A 23381-nucleotide genomic window follows, 5' to 3' on the forward strand; every position below is an offset into this window, starting at 1 on the left:
ATGTTGTATTGTTTAATAGAGGAAGCAGTGGTACTTAAGGAGTGAGAGGTAACTACAGGAGCAAAACAGTAATTTGGCCCAACTGTACTTTCGAGCATCTATGAAGGGTCATCGTACTCATGATTGGTTATATCCGATGGACACAAAAATATATCTATGGTAAGAAGAGTTCAGTTGTTGGTCTTTAGTGGAATGCCTTACAGTTAACAGATGGTGGATCTCGTGGCTAAAGACTTTAGTCAGCTATTCACGGATCGTTGGAGCTTCGAGCCACAAGTCTATTAGGTCCCCTGGGTAGCTTAGATAAAGTCGAGAACCAGTGTTTGGGTTAATTTGATATATTCAAATTGACAAGAGAAAGTTCGATTATATATGATATAATTGGACTGGTTAATTATATATGATATAATGGCTAAATGTATGAGATATATTATTTTGGAGGAAATAAGATATAAATATGATTTATATCAAGTAAAGGAGAAAATACTATAGTAGATATTTGATATCAAACTATAGGATAAGAATATAATATGATTATATTTATTAATATTTTAATTGATTAATTATATGATAATTAATTCAAAAATTCACATTCAGACATGGGTTAGTCTGGCAACATCGGTTATTGTAACCGATGAGTTAAAATAAAAATAGTTTTCATTTTGATCAGTTTCCCGAAGAGAAAAAGAGAGAGTGCGCTGGTGTTTCCTAAATGATCGCTTAAGAAAATCGAGAGACTATATGATAGCTTCTCTCTACCTAAATGATCGTTTACCTCGCGCCTAAACGATCGCACACTATTTCCTACACGATCGTATAGCTTCTCTAAATGATCGTATAGTGTGCCGATTTTGCTTAACAATCGCATACCTTTTCCTAAATGATCATTTAGTAAAACCTACACGATCATGTAGCTCCTTCTAAATAATAAGCATTTCTGCTATACGATAGCGTCTTTTTCCCTCCCACTTACTTATCACCTACACGATTCGTGTTTCCTCCTTCCTCTACTAAATTCACCAAAGACCATGCTTTGGGTTCTCAATCCGAGAATACCCGAGGCTCTTTAGTTGTGGTGTCGTCCCCACGGCGTTCTTGTTCGCGGTTGTTCGTGCTACAACAGTCGACGTTGCTGCTCGACGTTGGTTGATCCTTTGGAGGGTTCTGTTGCATTGAGTTCCGAAGTTCGAAGACTGTCTTCAATTGGTATGGAACGTTCTCCCTTGTTATTTGTCTTGTTCTTAGCATGCCGATAATTAATGTTTGTTTGTATAACTATTCATATGAATGTATAATGTGTATTTTGGTCATGGTGAGATTGGAGCGATCCGAACGCGCTCATGAAACTCTTAGATATCAGATCCTTCACAATGGACATAGACATATATTTGTAGTGCAAAGAGTATAGTTGTCAGTCTTTAGTAGAGTGACCGACAGTTAATGGATGTTGAACAATTAATTTAGAGAAGTTTAATTAATTATTCAAGTACCATTGGAGCTTCAATCTACAAGTCCATAAGGTTCCATCTGTAGTTCAACAGGGATTATTGAGAATTAATTTTGGATTAATTTGAATTTTTCAAATTAATTGAGGGAATTAATTATATATGATATAATTAATTTAATTATGTGTGATATAATTAATATAATATATTTGATACATTATAATATAAAGTTTATTATGAGAGAAATTAAGTATTTGAATATGATTCAAATATTAATTATATAGATGGGATTCATATAATTATATTTAGTATAAATGTGATTTATATTAAATACCATGTATTATTGAGAGAAATAAAAACTATAGGTTATATTGTATTTGATACAATATAAAAACTATAGGTTATGTGTGATATTTGATATAAAATATAGTTTAATATATATTATATGATAAAGTGGTTGTCATATATATATATATATTAATTAAATTTATTAAAATATTTTTTTAAAAAAATAATTTTAGGAGGGTCCTCCTCTTTTCTCTCTGGTGGAAGACGTGTATTGTGGGGAGTTGGAGAAGATTGAATCTTCTTCCTTTGGCTTAACTTAGAATGGTCTTAGTTGTTCTCCTAAAACACAGAGAAGAAAAATACCTCTCTCAAACTCTCTACCTCTTCCTAAAAAAACACAAAGCCCACCTCTTGAAATTCTCATCCCCTACAGAGAATACAGAAGGTTCAACTTGTAGTGGTGTCTATGTTGAAACCTGTTTTTGTACGATTTGATCATGATTGTTCGTGACCATTTGGAAATGAGGAATTTCGTGAAAAAGTTATTCTTCAAGGGTGAGTTAAATTCTTAACCCTTTTCTTTCTGTTTTATTAAGAAGCATGTTGTAAAATTTATGTCTTATGCATAATTATATGTTCTGTAAATTTTAATTTTGTGAAAAATCAAAATAAAAAACGATCCCACTTCCATTGCAAACCTCATGGTTCCTTCACCTCATTCTCCTAAGATACTTGAGGATGTTCTTAATCACAGTCCAATGGTTTAACCCTAGATTGGATTGGTACCTACTGACTATTCTCACTGCATAATAAATGTCGGGCCTAGTATAGAGCATCACATACATTAAGCTGCCCACAACTGAGGCATAGGGAATACGTCTCATATCCTCAAATTCTTGAGGTGCTAAGGACACTGTTCCTTAGACAAGTGAACCTTGTGCCTGAAAGGTAATAAACCCTTCTTAGAGTTCTACATCGAATATCGAGTCAACATTTTGTCGATATAAGTTGCTTGATACAGAGCCAACATTCTGTTCTTGCAATCTGTAACTATTTGGATCCCAAGCACATACTGCGCCTCTCTCAAATCTTTCATTTTGAATTGGGCTGCCAGTTATTTCTTAAATCAGTAAGGTACCTTACATCATTCCCAATAAGTAGGATATCATCCATATAAAGTACTAAGAAAGCTACTTTACTGTTGATAATTTTCTTGTAGACACTGTTGGAGTTTATGTCCTAAATCTCATGTATCTTGTGGTTTGTAAAGCCAAATTACATATCTAATAAAATAAGAGGTATTTTATTGACGTTTAAACTGTAATAATTCAATCCAATAAACTAAGATCCAAGGTTATCTGATGAAACTTAAACATGTATGTGGAGACATATAGGTCGATCATGTTTAAATGATAACTTAAATGGTCTATAGTATATGGATAAGGCTAGGTATCTTATCCTGGTGATACTACAAATACAACCCACTTTGTAGATGTTATAATTCTTGTAAAGTACTACAAATGATTTGATATTGATCATTCATTTAGAGACATGCGAGGGGGGGTATTCTATATAAAGAGTTTGTTTAAGACCGGACCACGAAATGAATAACTTTCTATATAACACCGTTGATAGAAGAGACTTATATTTCACTAGGATGACCATAGGTGACTTGACCTTAATCCTGAGTGAGTTTTGAACTCTTTTATATGAGGGCAATCCTTTGATTTGTATGGGTGAGAGTGGCCAGATTAGCCGACTCATCAAGCCTACCATTTTGGAGATTTTTCCGAGTGGGGAGTTGGGAACACAACTACACAAGATGGAATTCACTTTTTCCTGTCTTTGGGGGAAGTAGATAAATTGCTTCCTTAATAGTTGATTGCGAGTCTTGAACATTAAGGCCTCAACCTTTCATTGGCTCGAGAGGTTTGTTCATTAGAGGGATCACTGGTACTTAAGGAGTTAGATGTAACTACAGGGGTAAAATGGTAATTTGACCCAGATGTAGTGATGAGCGATTTGTGAAGGGTTGACTCACTATTGATTGATTATATCCATGGACAAAGAAATATATCTATAGTGTGAAAAGTGCAGCTATCGGTGTTTAGTGGAGTGCCCAGTAGTTAAAGAATATTGATTAATTTAATTAAAAAATTTAATTAATTAATCTCATATCATTAAAACTTCTCAATTGTAGGTCCATAAGGTCCTCTTGTTAGCTCACTAAAGAAAAAGAGGAATGATTTGAATTGTTCAAATCAATTGATGGAATAACATATCAATAAGATTAATATGATATGGTTAATTATAGATTTGATTTATAATTAAGAGAGAAATAATTTAATAGGATTCAAGTATCAAATTCTTATGAATTTGATTCATAAAGAATTAATTAATTAATTTTGAGAGGTGGAGGCAAATAAACATATGATGTTTATTAATTAATTAAATATATATTAAATTTGATTTAATTTGATTATTTAATTAATAGGCTAATTAATTAAATAATGATTATTTAGTTAAATTAGCCTTAAAGATAATTTTAGAAAGCTATGGAGAAAGTCTCCATATAAATTCATCATTTTTCCCAAACTAGGGCAACGGAATTCATTTGGTGAAATGAAATCCTAGCCTCCAAAATTATTCTCCTCTCAAAATTTTTCTTCTCCATATTCTCTATTCTTCTTCCTCAATCAAGGTGTGAGAGATCACTCTTCTTCCCTTGGTTCCTAGATAATAACGAGGTCTCACTTATGGTAGTGTCTATTGTTCGTTGGAGAATCGTTTTGGAGAAGACGACAAGGAAATCATGAAGAGTTCGGAAACCGACAAAGGTATGTGATATTCTTCTTCCCCTTTTCTTTTCTACTCTTCAAATAACATGTTGGTTTATGGAATGTTTATCCCCTATTCAGTTATGTTTTTGTCTGATTTTGCTTCATTTAAACTGAAAGAACAAAATGCAAGACATTCACACGCTTCCGTTTGGGATTCGATCCCTTCAGGCACAAGGTTTATTAACGTTCTAATCAAAACCAAAAGATTTGATCGCAGTATTAAATCTAATGTTCCAAGATCTAGACACCTACTTCAACCCATAAATGGATCGATTCAGTTTGTAAATTTTTTGCTTCTGACCTTGGGTTACAAACCCCTTGGGCTGAGACATAAGGATGTTCTTTTCAAGATTGTCATTTAGAAAGGCAGTCTTGACATCTATTTGTCATATCTCATAGTCATAATATGTGGCTATGGATAACAAAATTCTTATAAACTTAAGCATAGCAACGAGGGAAAAGTATCTTTACAATCAACCTCTTCCCTCTAGGTATAACCCTTTGCTACAAGTCTAGCTTTGAAGGTCTATACCTTCCCAGCTACATCACTCTTTCTTTTCTAGATCCATATACACCCCATGGGGTTAACCCTTTTAGGTAGATCTACATGTTCCCATATGAATTGAAGTACATAAACTTCATTTCAAGGTCCATGGCTTTGACCCATTGGTCCTTGTCTATGTCATTCATTGTCTGTTTATAGGATAATGGATCCTCTCATCGTTTGGTATGACAAACTAAGTTTCAGTTACCAAGTAACAGTCAAGTTGTGATATAATCCTCCCACTGCATTGAGGCACTCTCAACGATTGAAAAGAACGAGATTGACTTGAAGTGCTTGCTTCTTCATTAACTCTTAATGAAGGACCAACCGCATCAACAACCCTTGTTGATTCTTTAGTAGTTTCATTTAATACTAATTTGCTCTATGATTTATGATCTCTCACATGGTCTTCCTCTAAGAATTTTGCATTTATCGATACAAACAACTTGTTTTCTTGAGGATCGTAGAACAAACCACTTTTCATTTCCTTAGGGTAACCAACAAATTGGTAAAACCATGAATGAGGTTCCAATTTCTTGGGGTTTGTCACCAGCACACGTGCATGACAACCTTAGATTCTGAAGTAATGTAAACTAGGTTTACGCTCCCTCCATAACTCGAAAGGTGTTTCTGAAATACTCTTCAAGGGAACATTATTCAAGATATAAACTTTAGTCTCTGCTGCATACTCCTAAAATGAGCTAGATAATTGAGCATAGCTCATCATAGAGCGAACCATGTCTAAAGAAGGTTCTATTTCTCCTTTTTTATACATCGTTCTGCTAAGGTGTACCATGTGCTAAAAGTTAGGATTGGATTCCATGTTCTATCATATAGTCTTGGAATGCTAAATTCATGTACTCCCCACCCCGATATGATGGAAATGTTTTAATCATTTTACCTAACAGGTTTTCAACTTCAGCTTTATACTCCTTGAACTTTTCAAGGGCTTCAAAATTATGTTCCATTAGGTACAAGTAACCATATCTTGAATAATCATCTATGAAAGAGATGAAGTATTCGTACCCTCCTCGAGCTTTTACATTCATTAGACCACAAATATCTAAATGTATGAGCTCTAAGGTCTTTTAGTCATTTAGTCATTTTTCCACCAAAAGGTCTTTTAGTCATTTTTCCTTCAAAACAGGATTTATATGGAGGTAATGAATCATCTTCTAACTCGCTTAAAAGTCCATTCTTTACCAGTATCCCCATTCTATTGAGATTTATGTGACCTAATCTCAAATGTCAAATTTATGTATTATTTTTACTTTGAGAAGTTCTTTGCTTTTTTGTTTGAGTATTTGCAGTTTTAAACATCTCATGATTTAAAAGTATTTTTGATTCAATTGGTCTTAACATATATAAGTTGTTTTCTAGTTTAGCTGAACATATAGTCACACCATTTTTCATGATGAATGCTTCATTAAATGAAAAAGAAACTAATTAAGATTGTTCAATCAAATAAGAAATAGATACAAGGTTCCTCTTAATTTTGGGAACTATATACAAATTTTCCAAAAATTAAGTATATATTTCTAAAGACAACTTAGCAGCTCCCACTGCATGAGCTGAATTGAAATCTCACGTTCCAACCTTGAGCATCATTTCACCCTTCTCGAGCTGCTGGAAGGAATTAATTCCCTATAAAGAAGAACAAACATGGTTAGTTGCTCCCAAATCAAGTATCCAGGCATTATGGTCATTTTTCACTAAACAAGTTTTTAGAGCCAGTAAATCATATTTACCTTCTTTCTCTTCTTCTTCTCGACAAGGTATTTAAGGAAATTGCGTGTCCAATGATCATCCACATTGTAATGGAAGTACTTGCCCTTATCGGCCACCTTGGCCTTGGCCTTGCCTTTTCCAGCATTAAGAGCTTTCCTCTTCCCTTCTTTCTTTTTCTGGATCTTCTTAGACCAAGAAGATGAGGGAACAGACTTAGTTCCAGAGGATGAACCCTTGTGGAACTTCTTGGAATGGGCAACATTTGCCTTTCATTCTATCGGCCCCTTACATTTCATACGAGACTGATAAGTCTGTAACTCATTCAAGAGGGTAGTCATGGTGAACTCTATTTTATTCATAACCGCATTACTGTGGAATTTGAGAAAAATCTTCGGAATAGATTCTAAAATAAAGGATACTTGACTTTGCTCATCGATGACCGTGTCATTCACCTCGGCAATATTGAAGGGGACCATCAGGTCGAGAACATGTTCTTTCACCGACTGACCTTCCTTCATGTGCGATTTATAGACATACTTGAGGGCCTCGTACTGGATCTAAGAGGAAGGTTGTCCAAACATCTCCTAGAGGGTCTCCATGATCTGATGTGCAGTGATAATGGCCTTGTGTTTCTTGGTAAGAACGTCAAACAGACTTGTCAAGTTATAGACTCGAGCTTTGTCATTGGCCTTTTTCCAGGGGTTATAAGCATCCCTTAATGCTTGAAATGTATTACGAATGGAGATTGGAGGACATTTATCTATTAAGACAAACTGTAGATAATCTATAACTAGAATCGTATTAAAGTTAGATTCCCATGTCGCATAATTTTCATCAGTTAGTTTTTTGTTCTTAAGCAAGAAAATTATTGTCGAAGACATGATGAAACGAATAATAAACAATTGATCATATTAGTTATATTCGTCTTAACCCATTACACAAAAACAAGTATCCAATCAATTCAACAAAGACAAGCAATCATAGAACCCTAATTAAACTATTGATTTAGTTTTTGCAACGATACTTCAGAGGTTTAAAGTAATAGCCACCGAAGGGTGATCACTACCCCTCCCTTGAACTGAGACAATCTCAGCTAATTACTAATACCAAAATAACTCTTATTCCTATAGTTCTTAGCTACTGTTTTTCAGTCAAGGATTCATTAACTAGCTTAATTCATCCTGTAAGTGTGACTCTCCCATTTTCGGATCCTAGAGGTATGCTTCAACAAGCTATCATAAGTAAAGACAATTGTTGAAGATTAACATTAAAAAACCTATCCATTATTGGAGTTTGTGTTTTTCCGAATCCTATGATCAGACCCTCCAAAGGGGTGGTCTTCCTAGAACGATATGCAAACGGACCATAGAAATCTCACGGTGAAACCTAATGGAGGAGACTGTAGGATATGTTGACACACATCCCTCTCCCACTTACTATGAACACTTTCCATATTCACCTTGGTATTGACCCATGAAAACACTTTTTGAATGAAGGCCGCACCCAGGACAACAAGAGTCAAGCATGGATCTTACAGTGTGAACTATTAGGGATGTGAAAGCTAAAAATTGATATATATCATATACGATTTTCTCCCGCTTAAGTATTATGCTATTTTAGGGTTTTATTATACTTAATTAAATTCTAGCTTTTGAATCTATCTAAGTCTATGCCTATTATAACTCTTATAATAAGATATTTACTCTAATGTTCTATGTGAATTAAACTATTTAATTAACCTAATGATATTGCATGTTAACAAGATTAAGGTTAATTCAACTGAAGTTCCGAGTCAGTTCCTAGTTAGGAGGTGTTCCATAAACCATCTTAAGAACCCTCAACCTAGACAGAACTTCACCAATAGAGTTTTCTTATAATGTAAAATCATGTTTGTCCTATTAGTCATATTTTAAAACTATTAGAACAAAATAGGACTAATTCTAAACTCATTAGAATCAATGTGATCTAAGGTGTATATTAATTTTAGACATTTTAGAATTAAATCCAATTCTCTAAGATCCTAAGTTTGCATGCAACTCTTTATTATAGGTTGATAGTTATTAAATATTAACTTTATAACTATTACAAAATTAATTATTAGCCCTATAATCATGCTTTCTGTGGTTTACTTGATTAACAATCAAATTCTAATTAACAAGAAAACCATATTACATGCATTTTGTGACTTTAATATATCAATTATATTAAACTATGGATATGTCATACTTAACGCAAATTGATTTTTAACTTTATTAATATAACACTTATATTAAACAACTCATGAAAATCCACCAAGCATATACAAGACATTAATAAATATAACTCTTTATATTACCTAAGTAATGTCATGCATCATGCTTTTCCAATTTCATATATTTAACATACCATAATATATTAAATAACTCATGCATTAAAACCAAACATTATAACACTTATAACATATTAAAAATGCATGATCATGCTTAATCTATGGTAGGATTTATCTAAATGACATCCATAAAACATTTAAATAGCAAATGAACCGGTAATTTGACCCCTATGATAAAATAAATAAATAAATTACAATAATTATGCTAATTTTATTCTAAATAAGCTTCTACCGCTCCAGAATTGGAGCAAATCAACTCGAACCAACCCAAACCACTTCGAATTGGACCCCCAAAACCATGAATCGAGCCAACCCAGTGCTAAACTGAACCAAACAGCCCTAGCGTCGCATTGTCGTAGTGTTGCAACGCTGCGACACCAAATTGTGTTTCTGGGCAGTTCCTTCAACTATTCTTTGTTTTGGCTAAAAATGGTCTTGATCTTCATCGATTACAGTCTAATTCTAGAGACGAACTTACAAAAGACTTCGAATTTCATGATTAAATGCCTAAAAATACACGGGCCTTTACAAATTTGATCGAATAAAAAACATGAAAATATATGGCCATAAACTACCATAAACATTCATTCACAAAAAAAAATAAATAAATAAATAAAATAAAATACATTCACAATGTAATTAATCCCACCAAAAACTCTATGCAAATTTCAGAAACCTAAATTAATATAACGAGATAGTTCCAATACCAATTGTAGGGATGAAAACCTTAATGCAGCGAAAGACATAGAACCATTACTCGTTATTTAATTTGGCTATTCTGAAATAATAGTACACTGGGATATACAGATAAATTACAGAGATCTAAAACAAAAATAGCCTACTATAAAATTATCCTAGGTTAAGCATGCAATTAATTTTTCTACAGAAAAAGGGATAGAAACCTTACCTTTGTAGAACCAAATGAAAATCCAATTCTCCAATGGGATTTTACGAACACCACTAAGAATGTAACTTTCCTACCCTTTGAGAATTCTTGAGGTAAAATTGATTTGTGAGAACCAATTCTAATTGGGATTGGAGAAGGAGAATTTTATGGAGAGAATTTCACATAAACTTTCTGTGATTAAAAAATCAATCACAATTCTTTTTGCAACCTACTGCTTCTGCAAATGTTTTGTAGGAGTTTTATCAAAAAGAGAGAGCAAGAGTGAGACGTGGGATTCATCCCACGTTTCTTTAACTCCCTATTTGGGATCTAACTGTTAATAAATAAATTACTTAATTAAATCTTATTTAATTAATTATTTCATTTAAATCATATTTAAATGAAACATCTCTCACATAACATATAGTTTTAATTCAATTAATTTAATTAAATCAAATCAAAGTAAATTAATAATTAATTAATTATCAAATATTTGATTTAGCCTATACTTGAATCATATTCAATTGTATTTCTATCATAACCTATAGTTTTAATGTGCATCAAATACACATTAATTTTTAACCGGTAGTTCTAATATGAATTACAAGTATTTAATTCTCTCAAAAATTAATTTTGAATCATAACCAAAATTAAATTTATATTATAAAGTTTAATTAAAATATAAACTTTATATTATAATGTATCATTATACATTATATTATTTCTCTAGGTGAATTTGAACATTTCAAATTCAAGACATAGTTACTTCAATTCTCTTTACGTGCTAGGAATGAGACCTCATGTACCTATAGATCAAAAGCTCCAATGATATGAGATTAATTGGCTAAACTCATTTACCAAATTAATCAATATTCGTTAATTGTGGGTACACTCTATTAAAGACCCTCAACTGCACTCTTCTCACTTTAGATATATTTTTGTGTCCACGAATATAGACTAATAACAACAAGTTAGTCCTTCGCGAGTGTTCGTAACAACAGTTAGGTCAAATTATTGTCCTAACCCTAGTTACCTCTGTATCCTTAAGCACTAGTGTTTCTTTAATGAACAACATGTTTATGATCCAACTATTAAATAGAAATCCCTCTCGAGCCAGTGAGAGGGTAGGAACTTTTGATCAAGTCCCGGAGACACCACTCAAGGGAACACTCATCTACTTACTCTAAAGTTGGAAAGAAGTAAAATCCCTCTTGTATTATTATGTTTCTAGCTCTCCATTCGATCTTGTCTTTAAAATGGTAGGCTTATTGAGTTGGCAAACTGGCCACTTTTACCCATATAAATGAAAGGACAATCCCTCGTGAACAGAGTTCATAATACACTCAAGATTAAGATTAAGTTGCCTAGGTCATCCTATTAAAATAGAAACCTAACTAGTCAATAATGTTATATCCAATGGTTACTATTTTGCAGTTCGATCTTTGCAAGCTCATTGCATATGATACCCCCACTTGCATGTCACCTACATGAGCACTTTGGATTATTATGTTTATATCCAATACAAAGTGGGTCATATCCATGGTGTCACCAAGATAAGGTACCCAACCTTAGCCCTATACTATAGACCCTTTAGGTTGTATCTTAAACATTGATCTCTGTATGTGTCCACATACAGTTCAAGATTCAAAGACAACTTAGGATGTTAGTTTATTGAATTTAGGATTGTTAAGACAAAATGAATATAACATAATCAATAACATTTATTGAAATAAAATTGGTAACTCTTTATTAATGACAGTCAATTATCTATATTTATTATTTATAAGTTTTAGGGCATAGAACCCAACAAAAAGGACTCCATCAACCCTTGCATATATCAAGAAAACAACATAAATAAGGAAAGAACGCTCTAGAGATCCCAAATGTTAATAGTTGTAGCCTCTTAATCAATAACTTTAAGGTGCTTGAGCAACCCATCCCAACACTCAAAAGGACTCTAACAACCCCCGCATATAAAAAAAAGGTAAATAAGGGAAGAACGCCAACCAAATATCTTTTGAAAATTTGCACTCCCAGAAACACATGCCTCACAATCTCCACAAAGTTCATGCAAAAGAAACACAGGGGTAGTCGCCACTCCTCTTTTAATAGTGTTGCGAAAAGTGGGAAGACAATCATTAATAACTTTCCATACTGTCATCTTCACTCGTGGAGTCACGTTAAGCTTCCACACAAATTCCATATAAGTTTAAGACTAAGGACATTTGAGCCGAAGGCTTTAGAAACTCTATTAAAGTTGACAACCAATTGATGAACACTCTTCACAGAAAATCACCCCGTAGAGTCTTCTTCCTATATGATCTTATCCTTCTGATCAAACCCCCTGCGAAGAATTTTAAGAACCACATCAGCATTGTTAGGAAGAAAGCATTCATTAATAATTCTACTATTCCAAGAACCATCAACGTTCATGATACCACACACTCTACTCACTTCAAAGCTTCTAATATTGCTGAGCAGAGATTTAAAGTCTTCAGAATCGAACAAAGGGTCTTGATATATGTAAATGTTTGTCCCCCTATCAATTCTCCATCTATACCCTTTCTTAAACAGCTCACGCTCCCAAAGAATGCTTCTTCGCGTGTAAGATGGATTATTACTAAGATTTGCATCGAGTAAACTACCCTCCCTAAAGTACCTTCATTTGAGAACTTGGGCCAACAAGCTGTTAAGATTCCTAATGATTCACCAATTTTGTTTAGCTAATAAGGCTTGGTTAAATAGTTGGATATCTCTAAACCCTATATCCCCAACATCTTTACTCCTACAAAGATTCATCTAGCAAAACCAATGTGATCTTTGTTTGTCTACAATAGAGCCCCATCAGAAACGTGCGCAAGCCCTATTTCTGTCGTCACTAAGAGAAAATAACTTCTCTTTCCACCCTTGAAATGCTTTCCAAACACGATCCTGAAGTTTGTTGAAAAGATAAGACTTTTTTCTCCCATTTCACAGGCATACCAAGATAGATCTCAAAAAAATTAACCTTTTTGACCCCGAGAATCTTGCTAATCTCGTTTCCTGTGTTATCACTGATATTCCTACTAATTAAACATTCAGATTTATCAAGGTTAATTTTTTGTCCCGATGTCTCTCCTAAACTCTGAGCACCTCACAAACTCTCATGCATTCCTCAAGAAAGGCCTTGAAAAACATCTGCGAAAAATAAATGTGAGATAGTTGGACAATGATAATTAATACAAAGCCTATGAATCAAGGATAGAGATTCTTCCCTTCTAATGAGTGCAGACAAACCTTCCGCACATATCAGGAACAAATAAGAGAAAATTGGATCTCATTGCCTCAGACCTTTCTGAGGAAAACACTCCCGCTGAGGAGTGCCATTGACGAGTGTAGAAAGCCAAACCGACTCCACACAATCCATTATACGTCGATCCCAATTAGCTCTGAACCCTAAAGATACAAGGATTGCTCTAGGACGGCCATTTGACCCCATCATAGGCTTTGCTCATGTCAAGTTTCAATGCGACCCAACCCTCATTTCCTTTCCTCTTACTGTTTGTAGCATGGATACACTCAAACCCCGCAATGGCATTATCAGTTATGAACCTTCTAGGTACAAAGACCGGCTAAGGATTCGAGATGATAATGTTTAATACTTTCTTGAGCCTGTTGCAATAGTTTTCTTGATGATCTTATAGGCCACATTAGAAAGACTGATGGGGCGAAACTTGAACATCCTTGTAGGCTTGGGCTCCTTAGGAATCAGAGTTACGAACGTATGGTTGATAAGGCCTATATCATCTCCATTGTTTAAAACTCCTAAACACGTATTAATTGTGTCTTCCCTAATAATATCCCAATACTTATGATAAAAAATAGTTTGCACCCCATTCGGACCAGGGGCTTTGCTCGGGGTCATATGCTTGATAGCTATTTCAATCTCCTCTTTAATGTAAAGTTGATCTAGCTCCGAGTACTCCTGATCAGAAATATTACACAGAGCACATTAAAAAACCACATTAGTAGCAGTCCTACCAGGCCAAGAGTTCTAAAAACAGATCTCTAAAAAAATTAGTAGCAATAGTTCCAACATTTTCGATCCCTTCAACCCAAATATCATTTTCATTGAAAATATCAACAATAGAGTTCCTTCCTTTTCTATTGGAGGCTTTAGCATGAATTTCGTATTTCTTTCACCCCATCTCAACCAATCTTCTCAAGATCTACTTTTCCAATAATACTCTTCCTCATCAAGTAGCTTCTTAAGCTCTTTTTCGATCCTTTCCAACTCATGGCCCCATACACCCCCAAATGAGTCACTAAGAGCTTTAATCTCATCCTCTTTCCATTTTAGCACCTTTCAGCGACCCCTCAAGTCTATTCTTGTTTCAATTATGAAAACTAGCAAGACAACTCTTCACTTTTACAAAGAAACAAGCCACACCCCTATTTTAAAAATATTTTTTTAGACGTACAATCTTAAGTAAAGAAATACATGTCGATTGATAAGTATTAATTATTAATATAATACGGCATGCATACACTTATAATTGTTTTGAAACTATATTACCTTTTTGAATCATGAGTAAAACATAGAGGTCAACTCAGTTTCAATTTGAGCTTGCATTAAATCTATTAGTTCATTAATCTCGACAATGGTAAGACCATCTTTGTCTATTTTCTTTACTCTTTCTTTCATTAATTTCTTCCTTGTGCTTCATGCTTCCGCTCTTCAACGGAACTTGTTTGAATTTATTTTTTAAGAGTGTTTCTAAGTTAGAAAAAAAAAAAATTAAACACTTAAAAAAGCCAATCCAAAAGACTCTTAATCATTTTTTTCCCTTTTTGTTAAGCATCTTGGTCTCTTAAGATTAATTATGTCTTTTTTAAAAAAATTATTTTTTAATATTTTAGTTATTTGTCTTAAATTTCTCCATTTTTTTTTCATACACAATCAAACAAGGATTATTTTTAAATATAAAAAAATAATCAAAATATTTACAAAATATAGTAAAATTTCAGAATCTATCAACGATAGATACTAATAAACATGGATAGACTTCTATCAAGGTCAAATATAGCAAATTTTCAAAATCTATAAATGATAAATACCGATAAACTTTTAATGTCAATCAATTATCATTGATAGATTCTGAAATTTTACTATATTTTGTAAATATTTTTCAGCAGTTTTGTCATTTGAAATAATTTTTCTAAAAAAAATGTATTTACATACAATGTAGATTGTTTGTTTGTTTTTTAAACCAAAACAAGAAGAAAAAAAAGGTTTCGGTAAAATTTTGATTATTTTCTAAAATCTGAATATAATTTTGGAAACATGTTTGTAAAACTATGAAATATGAAAGGTTACTAAAAACGAATTTATCCCAGAAACCATAATTGGAAATAGAGAGAAAAATAAAGAAAAAGGTGGAATTGCCTTTTGTAACATGATTGTCAAGAATTATTCTTAGTACATCATTATCTACAAATAAAACTTATGTTTCATAGAATTTCTTTTTTTTTTTTTTAATGGAAAAGTTGTCATATTTGATTGTACAATAATAAGCCAGAGTGAATTATTTGAAGAAAAAGGATGAGGATTATTATTCATAATACATTGCAAATTGGCAATCCAATCTCTAGGTAAAGAAGAGCATGATGCATGGCATTACTTAGGTAATATATTACAGATAACATATTAATCTACCATTATAAGATCATACAAGTTTGAACTATTGTTTTAATAAATTGAATTATACTTAAAAGTTCGATAAGAAACTATTTTCTTATTGTTATTTGAAATAGTTCGATAATAAATTATTAACCTAATGGGAATTTTCATTTTTTTAGGGTGGATTCATGACTTTTCTACCGACAATTCCAGACCATTTAATTCTATTGTATTTTTCAAAAGAAGAAGAAGAAAAGTTGACTTAGCTAGCACAACCTCACCAACCAATACTCACATGAGTCAACTTACCAATTTCTATACTTGTAGGAATTAATTAATTGAGATTTTTCTTTTTTATTTATATAATATTAAGAATTATAAGATTTTGAATTTTTTTTAGTGGATATCAAACATTCGATTTTAAACGAGATAATCAACCTTCAACTTTGAGGAAAAAAAAAAGGTGTGTTAATTACTACCAAGTTAATGGCTTAATTTTTCTAAGGACTTATAAATATTTTTTTTTTTTTGCACTTATATATACTTATTTAAATACTTAAAAATTCAATCTAAACACATCTTAAATCGATTTTAAAATATAGTTGAGTCTTCACTAAATTTACTTATATTAATAAGTTGAATGAAAAAAGGGGGAAAAAAAGGAAAAAGAAAGGGGCAAGAATGGCTGTAAAGGAAAAGAGAACCCTCAACCAAACCCCATCTCTGACATTATTCCAAATGCCCTTCTCTCCCACGGCATTATCACGCCCTCCTCACGTGCCTCCTAATTTCAATAACTATTCTTTTTATTTATCTTATAGATTTTATTTCAATCTTATTCTTATTATAATAATTACATTAATGCTTATAAAAAAAATTATTATTAGATTAATACACATGGAAGCATCTACCGTGATTCAAGCAATATATTACTTTTTTTTTTTTTTTAACAGAGCATAGGGCGCTGTATTCATTAATGACGTTTTGTCCAATATCCCAAACTAACTACAAAAATCAATGTCCTTCTTTATTATAATTAATCTCACTCTCCTACAATTTTTAATTCCCTTTTCCTATAATAAATTTGTAAATAATATTTTATTCTTTTCTTAAAAAAAACTCTTATATTGAAATTTTCTTCACTAGACCTAACTACTTTCACATTTATACACTTAATTCCACCTATCAACAAAAATAGAAAAACAGATTATTTTTCATTTTAAATTATTAATTTTTTCCCAAAACATTTCAATTTTAACCCTCCAGTTTACTATTGTCATAAATCTATACGACATGTTAATTATTTATTCATCTAGTAGGTAGACATATGTTAGACGAAATAAATCTATCTTAAGTTGATAGGTATTAAAATTTTTAATGTTATATCAACAGTCTAATATTTTCTATTACTTGTAACTTAACAATTTATTATAAAGCTAGTCCATAAGTAAAATTCAATATTAATTTTAATTAGGGAGTTCAAATTCATGGCTTCCAACTCTGATATTATGTTAAATCATCAATCAACTTAAAATTTTTAATTAGTGTACTATGATAAATTTAATATCATATCATCACTTCACACACCAAAATTAATTAAATGTAGGAAAATTTGAATGAGCCTTGAAATTTCCAACCAATTATACAACCATTCATCGTATTAACTGAAATGTAAAAGAAAAATATTGCTGAAAGTAGAGGGAAAAAGGATGGTAACTTTTAACCCAAATTACCCAATCACTCATTCTCACAACCTCAATTTTTTTAATTCTTTTTTTTAATCTCTCTAAAAAATTCTCAAAAGAAAAGGGAAAAAAAAGTACAAAACAAAAACAAACTAAGAGGAAAAAAGAAAAAAGATATTATATAATATTTGTTACCGAGTAATTAGAGAGTGAATATCCAGATCTTGATCCGGAGATCAACCTTACAATCGGCGTCGGAAACAGAGGCTACCGTCGGCGACTTCCCCTTCGGCGGAATTCCTTTAATTCCCTCACAGCTTACTCTGATTCCGACCTTTTTGCTATTCACTCGGCCAATTTTCACCTTCACTTTCGTATCCATCTCGATCGTCAGAGCAGTTCCCCCTTTCTTCCTCAGATCCGATCTGAGACTCGTAACGGAATCCGCGTCGAGATCTTCAGCGCCGGACATTAAGGCTCGGAAAACCGTCTGGTTCTTAGTGCCGCTGGTGAAAGCCGGGATCGAGCCATTGGCGAGGAGGACAGAATTGGCGAAAGTGGAGAGAGTGAAAGGGTCGTAAGAGAAGGTAATGTGGGAATTAGGGTTAAAGGATGAGAGAGTGAGATTGAATAGGGATGAGAGGTGAGAGGCAGAGGATTCAGCGTTGGTAGTGAGATTGAGATTGGAAATTCGAAGGGAGGAGATAGTGAATTGAGGGCGGTGAGGGCGGTACAAGACGTAAAGAGCGGCACCAGCAATGGCGGCTAGAAGAATAAGCCCTAGAACGATAATGATGGTCCAAAAGCAGAAGCAGCAGCAGAGATTTCGACGGCTTCGGTGGTGATTACGATGGTTCCGGTAGGGAGGAGGACGGTAAGGCTGTTGACGGAACTGTGGTTTGGCAGAGGAAGGAGGGATAGTGCCGTTGGTGGCGGGAGGTGGGGCGGCGGCGGCGCCATTGACGGAGGGTTTGGGAGCGGCGTCGGGCATAGTGATTTGAAATGGGGAATTGAGGGATTTGGGAACAGAGGAAGAAAATGGAACAGAAATGAAGAAGAAGAAGAAGAAGGAATGTAGAGAGAGAAAGGTAAGAGAGGAGTGAGAGTGAGTAAGTGGTTGCTTGTTTACAACTCAGAGAATTGGGTTGGGAGGAATCTCTGAGTTGCTTGGATTGGTTCCTATCTTCTTCCTCTCTCTCCTTTCTGTCAAAAATAAAAACTAAAACAACAAAATTTTCTCTCTTTTAACTTGAATTCCAAGCTTCCTTTTTAAGCCTTTGGGTTGCTCATTCCTTTTCTCCAATCTAAACCCAACTTATTTCCAAACCCATTTCTTCAATTACTACTTTAGCCTCTTCCTACTTTCCTAATAATATTTGAACTCCTCACTTTGAGGAAATAAGCGAACAACCATATATTGATTATTATTGAGATCACTTTTCATTGATTTAAAACTCTTATACTTTCAAGAATTTTTTTAGTTCGAGAGGACCGTCCCCCATCTCTTTCGACCCTTTCTTCCCTATCGAAACAAGAATGAAACACTCATCTTTTCAAACGGGAAATCTTTAGCTTTGTTTTTACTCCACTCGTGCTGAAACAGTTAAACAACAAATCTCTCGCTTAAGGCTATGAAAGTTTGGAGTTTTTTTTTTTTTTGTCTTCCCCACTACTTAGTTCTTTTGCTCTTGATCGTGGAGCGGCATATCGAAAAAGAACGAACAATTGTTGTTTATTAATGGTTTTCCCACTTTTTAGAGTAACTCTTTCAAAAAATTTGATTGGTATAAATTCATCAAGTGTTTTATTTTGATTTTATTGGGTGTTAGGCTAACTCCAATAACTTTAATCATATATACTATCGAAGTTTACATATTTATCAAGATACTTTATTTTACTCTCCCTCTCTCTTTTGTACATTTGTCGAGTAATTATATTTTAAAAAATCTACACTCCAAATATAGACTTTTTTATTCGAACATATTAATTCTAGATTTTATGACTTAACTCAATGTCCAAACATGTCTTTAGTGTTACCAACAATAATTTTTTACATGGCATAGTGATTCGGTTTGTAAGAATTTCCTTATTACAAAATACAATTAGACTTTTTACAAGTAAGATTGAAAGCTAGGAAAGTGGTTAAAATTCCTCCCTCCGTAGTTTAAGTGTTTTTATTTGAAAACAAAAATATCTTTTAGTTTCTAATGTAGTTTTCATTTCGTTACTAAATTTTAAAAAGTTATATTTCTATCTCAAGCTTTGTGAGTTATCCCTAGATTTTCAACTTTTGAGTTTTAAGTTTTATTTTTATTTAATGTCTATCTCATTATTTTACATTTTTACCATGAGTTCTTATTTATGTTCAGTTTTAGTGTTTGTCGTTAATCTTCAATTAATTAATTTGAAATCATTAGGATATGAAAATTTGTAAAATAATGATGAAAATGAGTAAAGCTAGTGAATTAACATAGAGTAACACCAAAGATTGAAATCGAAAGCAAATATTTAGTGAAAAGGTAAAAGTAAAATGGTAAATTCTAAAACCCAAATACCTCCTGGAAGCAAAATTTCAAACTAAAAAAATGTAACATTTTAAAATATAGAGGCATAATAAAAATTAAACTCAAAATAAAAAAATAACAATGTAGACCCCGCTCGGTAACCATTTCGTTTTTTGTCTTTGATTTTTGAAAATTAAACTTATTTCCTCACTATTTCTTACAATGATTTACATATTTCTTAAGGATTATGGTTGAATTCTTAGTCAAATTTCAAAAAAAAGAAAAAAAAATTTAAAAGTTATTTTTTTTTAATTTTAAAACTTTGGTTTGGTTTTCTAAATCATATATAAAAAGTAGATAACAAAAGAAAAAAATGGAAGTTAAATTTTCAAAACAAAAAATAAAAGTCGAAATAGTTATCAATAAGAACATATTAATTTGAAACTTAAACACCAAATATAAATTATAATAAACAAATTAGAGAATTTTCCCCTTTTGTTTCAGCAATGGTTAATATGTTAACCAAAAATATTCTAAATAAAAAAACAGGTAACGTGGCTAGTGAAAACATGTGAAATGGGAAGTGGGGTCCACTCTTGTTTCTTTTTAGATCACACGGTTACAAACTTATCATTACACATTTACAAATTACACTTTCCAAGCACTTGATTGGTTGGTAGCAAATAGTAATTAAGATTAATTATATTAATTAATAAAGGTAAAGAGTGGGGTCTACTAATTAGCTGACTAATCGTAGTCAGTAGGTTGAATTTGCTTAAACACAAAGTCAATAATTAGAACTATTAAATTATGGTAATTAAGAGGTGAGATTTCTTTATTCCCAAATTCAATTTGCAGTAAAAAAATTTTAAAAAAAAGGTTTTTTTTTCCTTTTGGTTTTCCAATGTAATTATTTTTTCCTTTTTGGGTTGTACTTGAACCACCGACACTTTTTCAGTAGAAGACTTCCAGTATATATATATATATATATATATATATATATATATATAATTTTAAAAATAGTCATTTAAATTATTATGTTTTTAAAAATAAATAAAGAATTCAATCTTCTATGTACAACAATAATTGGTCAGATTGTACTTGTGAAAAAGAAAGGAAATGTTTTCCAAAAAAAAAGTAGTAGTAATAACATGAAATTAATTGTCTAAAAAAACATGAAATTAAAATAATTATAAGGTAGTAATGGTGGACTATCTCTTTTTAATGATGATATGGATAAAGTTTAATCCATTTCATCTCATAATTAATGGTTTGTTTTTGTTGTACTTTTAATGACATAAAATATTGATTTAATGTACAAATGAGTTTCATCCATCTCTAGTTAGCAATTTTAGATATATCTAAAGATGCAAATTTTGTGAGAAAAGCAAATAATTTTGTGTGGTAGATTTTTTTGGAATCACTTCAGAAGAAACATATTTTTTGGGGGTCTATTTTGATTTCGGGAGAAAAATCAAAGACATACATGTTTTTATATTTCTCTAAAGTTTGAGGATACTTTTCGTGACATCCCAACTTTTCAGAAAATTTAAGATAATTATCTCGAATTATTGAATTTCAGTTTTCTTTAATTTTAGAAATTCGAAATCAAATTGAGATAATTGTAAAGCCCTCATTGGTTAACTTGAACTTAATTGATTAAATTTTTTTTATTAATTATCTCCCTTTGATTTGGGAATAATTGAATTATTTGGATTTAGTTGATATTTTAATTTGGGATGTTCGTTTGATTAAAATTTGTTGTTTAAGAAGGAAAGGGGGAGGAATATTGGAATTAGAATTAGGATGTATTAAGGAAAAGGAAATATATATATGTAATTATATATATGTGCACAATTGAACCTTCATTCTCTCTTTTCTTGATCTTTACTCTCCTAAGGGTCTATTAAGAAGAGGAATTGCAAAAGGCTTGACCAATTCCTCTCCCCTTGGGATCCACTCATGCATAGCTTCGACCAACCATTCCCACCCCCTCACGTCAATCTCACGAGCCTCTTATCCTTTCTCATTCGATCATGGTGGGGGAGCAAGTCAAAATAGAAAAACTCACATTGGGTTTAGGGATAATCAAGCTCGAAATAATGACTTCCACCATGCTAAGGCGATACTCTATCGTTGAGTTATACCAGTGGGCGAACATCACAGGCTTTGGCTCCTTGCAACTGCTGACACCTTTCGAAGTACTTTCGAGTGTGCGCTTTAGTTTTCGAATGTGTCGTTCAGCCTCATGAGTCTATAAGCCTTTCTCATTCCAGTGCTCGCCTTTTGTTAGGACTGAAAGAAAGAGAAAAATAAAAATAAAAAAAATCTCTCTTCTTTTTCTTGACGCGCGAGCAGCCTCCTTCCCCTCCTTTTTCATTTTTTTCCCATTCAGCATGTTGAAGCTAGCTACGAGTGAAATCGTCGTCCTCGCCATCTAGCCACTCGATTCGTAAGTTTCATCCTCGCCGTTGATCGTTGCTCGTCCTTGCCATCAATCGCCATTTGTGGGTTCCAACCGCGCTAACGTGGTTTTGTCTAGCGCCAATCGTGGGTTCCATCCAGTGGGATCGTGCGTCGTCCAAAGTTGTTCTTTTGGAGTTTTTGCTAGAATTTGGGTTTAGGTACGGTTGACTGTTTTAGGTGGGATTCTTTGGTTTTCTTAAAGATCTTGGTTGTCTATTGTAAATTTTGGTTTAGTGGTTATTTATTTTTAATTTAAGAGACTGAAGTTGAGATTTAAGGCATTCAAGTAGACTGTCTAGTACTTGTAAGGGTGTTTTTGGTAAGATTTGGGGATCATTGCAGTGAGTTTTTATTTGCTTTGGAATTGGCCCCAAAAGTTGAAATTGAATGTTGTGTTTTACATTAGGGACCCTGGTCCAATATTCCTAAGCTAAGAAGGGGATTATTTCATCTGTTATTTGAGCTTAAGCCTTGATGTAAGTGACATTGTTATCGATGCCTTTGAAGGAATGATATATCATGCAACGGAAGAATATAGAATCAATAAGCACTTAAGCTACATTTAATTTGAATTTTAAGCATGTTGATCATATGATATTCAAAATAGGGTTTGAAACACATATTACCTTTGAAGATTCCTCCACGAAATCAGTTGAAAAATACCAAGATAGAGCTTGAATCACCGAGAGGACTACCACCGAGATCTTCTCTATTATGCTCAACCTAGAATGTGTGCTGGAAACACTTGGACAAGTTGAATTGATGAAGAACGAGAGTAGGGTTTTTAGGTTATCAATTCAGAAAAATATATTTCAGCATTCTTCTCGATCTTCATGCATGGAGTTTTAATATATAGGTAAAAAACATGCAAATGTATATGGTTGCATGTTGGACAGCTCCAGCTTGAAAACCATCACCAAGAACAATTGGAATTTAATGATATTCCATAAAACATGTTAGTGAGTTTT

At 32.8% G+C, this 23381-nt stretch overlaps 1 protein-coding gene across 1 annotated transcript; it reads right to left on the reverse strand.

Annotated features, from left to right (window-relative positions):
• Positions 1 to 17361: 17361 nt before the first annotated feature.
• On the reverse strand, positions 17362 to 18787 carry LOC120086314 (NDR1/HIN1-like protein 6). Its single transcript, XM_039042890.1, has one exon. It carries the CDS (start codon positions 18432 to 18434, stop codon positions 17646 to 17648), a length of 789 nt encoding a protein of 262 aa, XP_038898818.1. The 5' UTR covers positions 18435 to 18787; the 3' UTR covers positions 17362 to 17645.
• Between the last annotated feature and the right edge of the window lie 4594 nt (positions 18788 to 23381).

This window comes from Benincasa hispida, chromosome 9, assembly GCF_009727055.1.
Source record: "Benincasa hispida cultivar B227 chromosome 9, ASM972705v1, whole genome shotgun sequence".
NCBI lineage: Eukaryota > Viridiplantae > Streptophyta > Magnoliopsida > Cucurbitales > Cucurbitaceae > Benincasa > Benincasa hispida.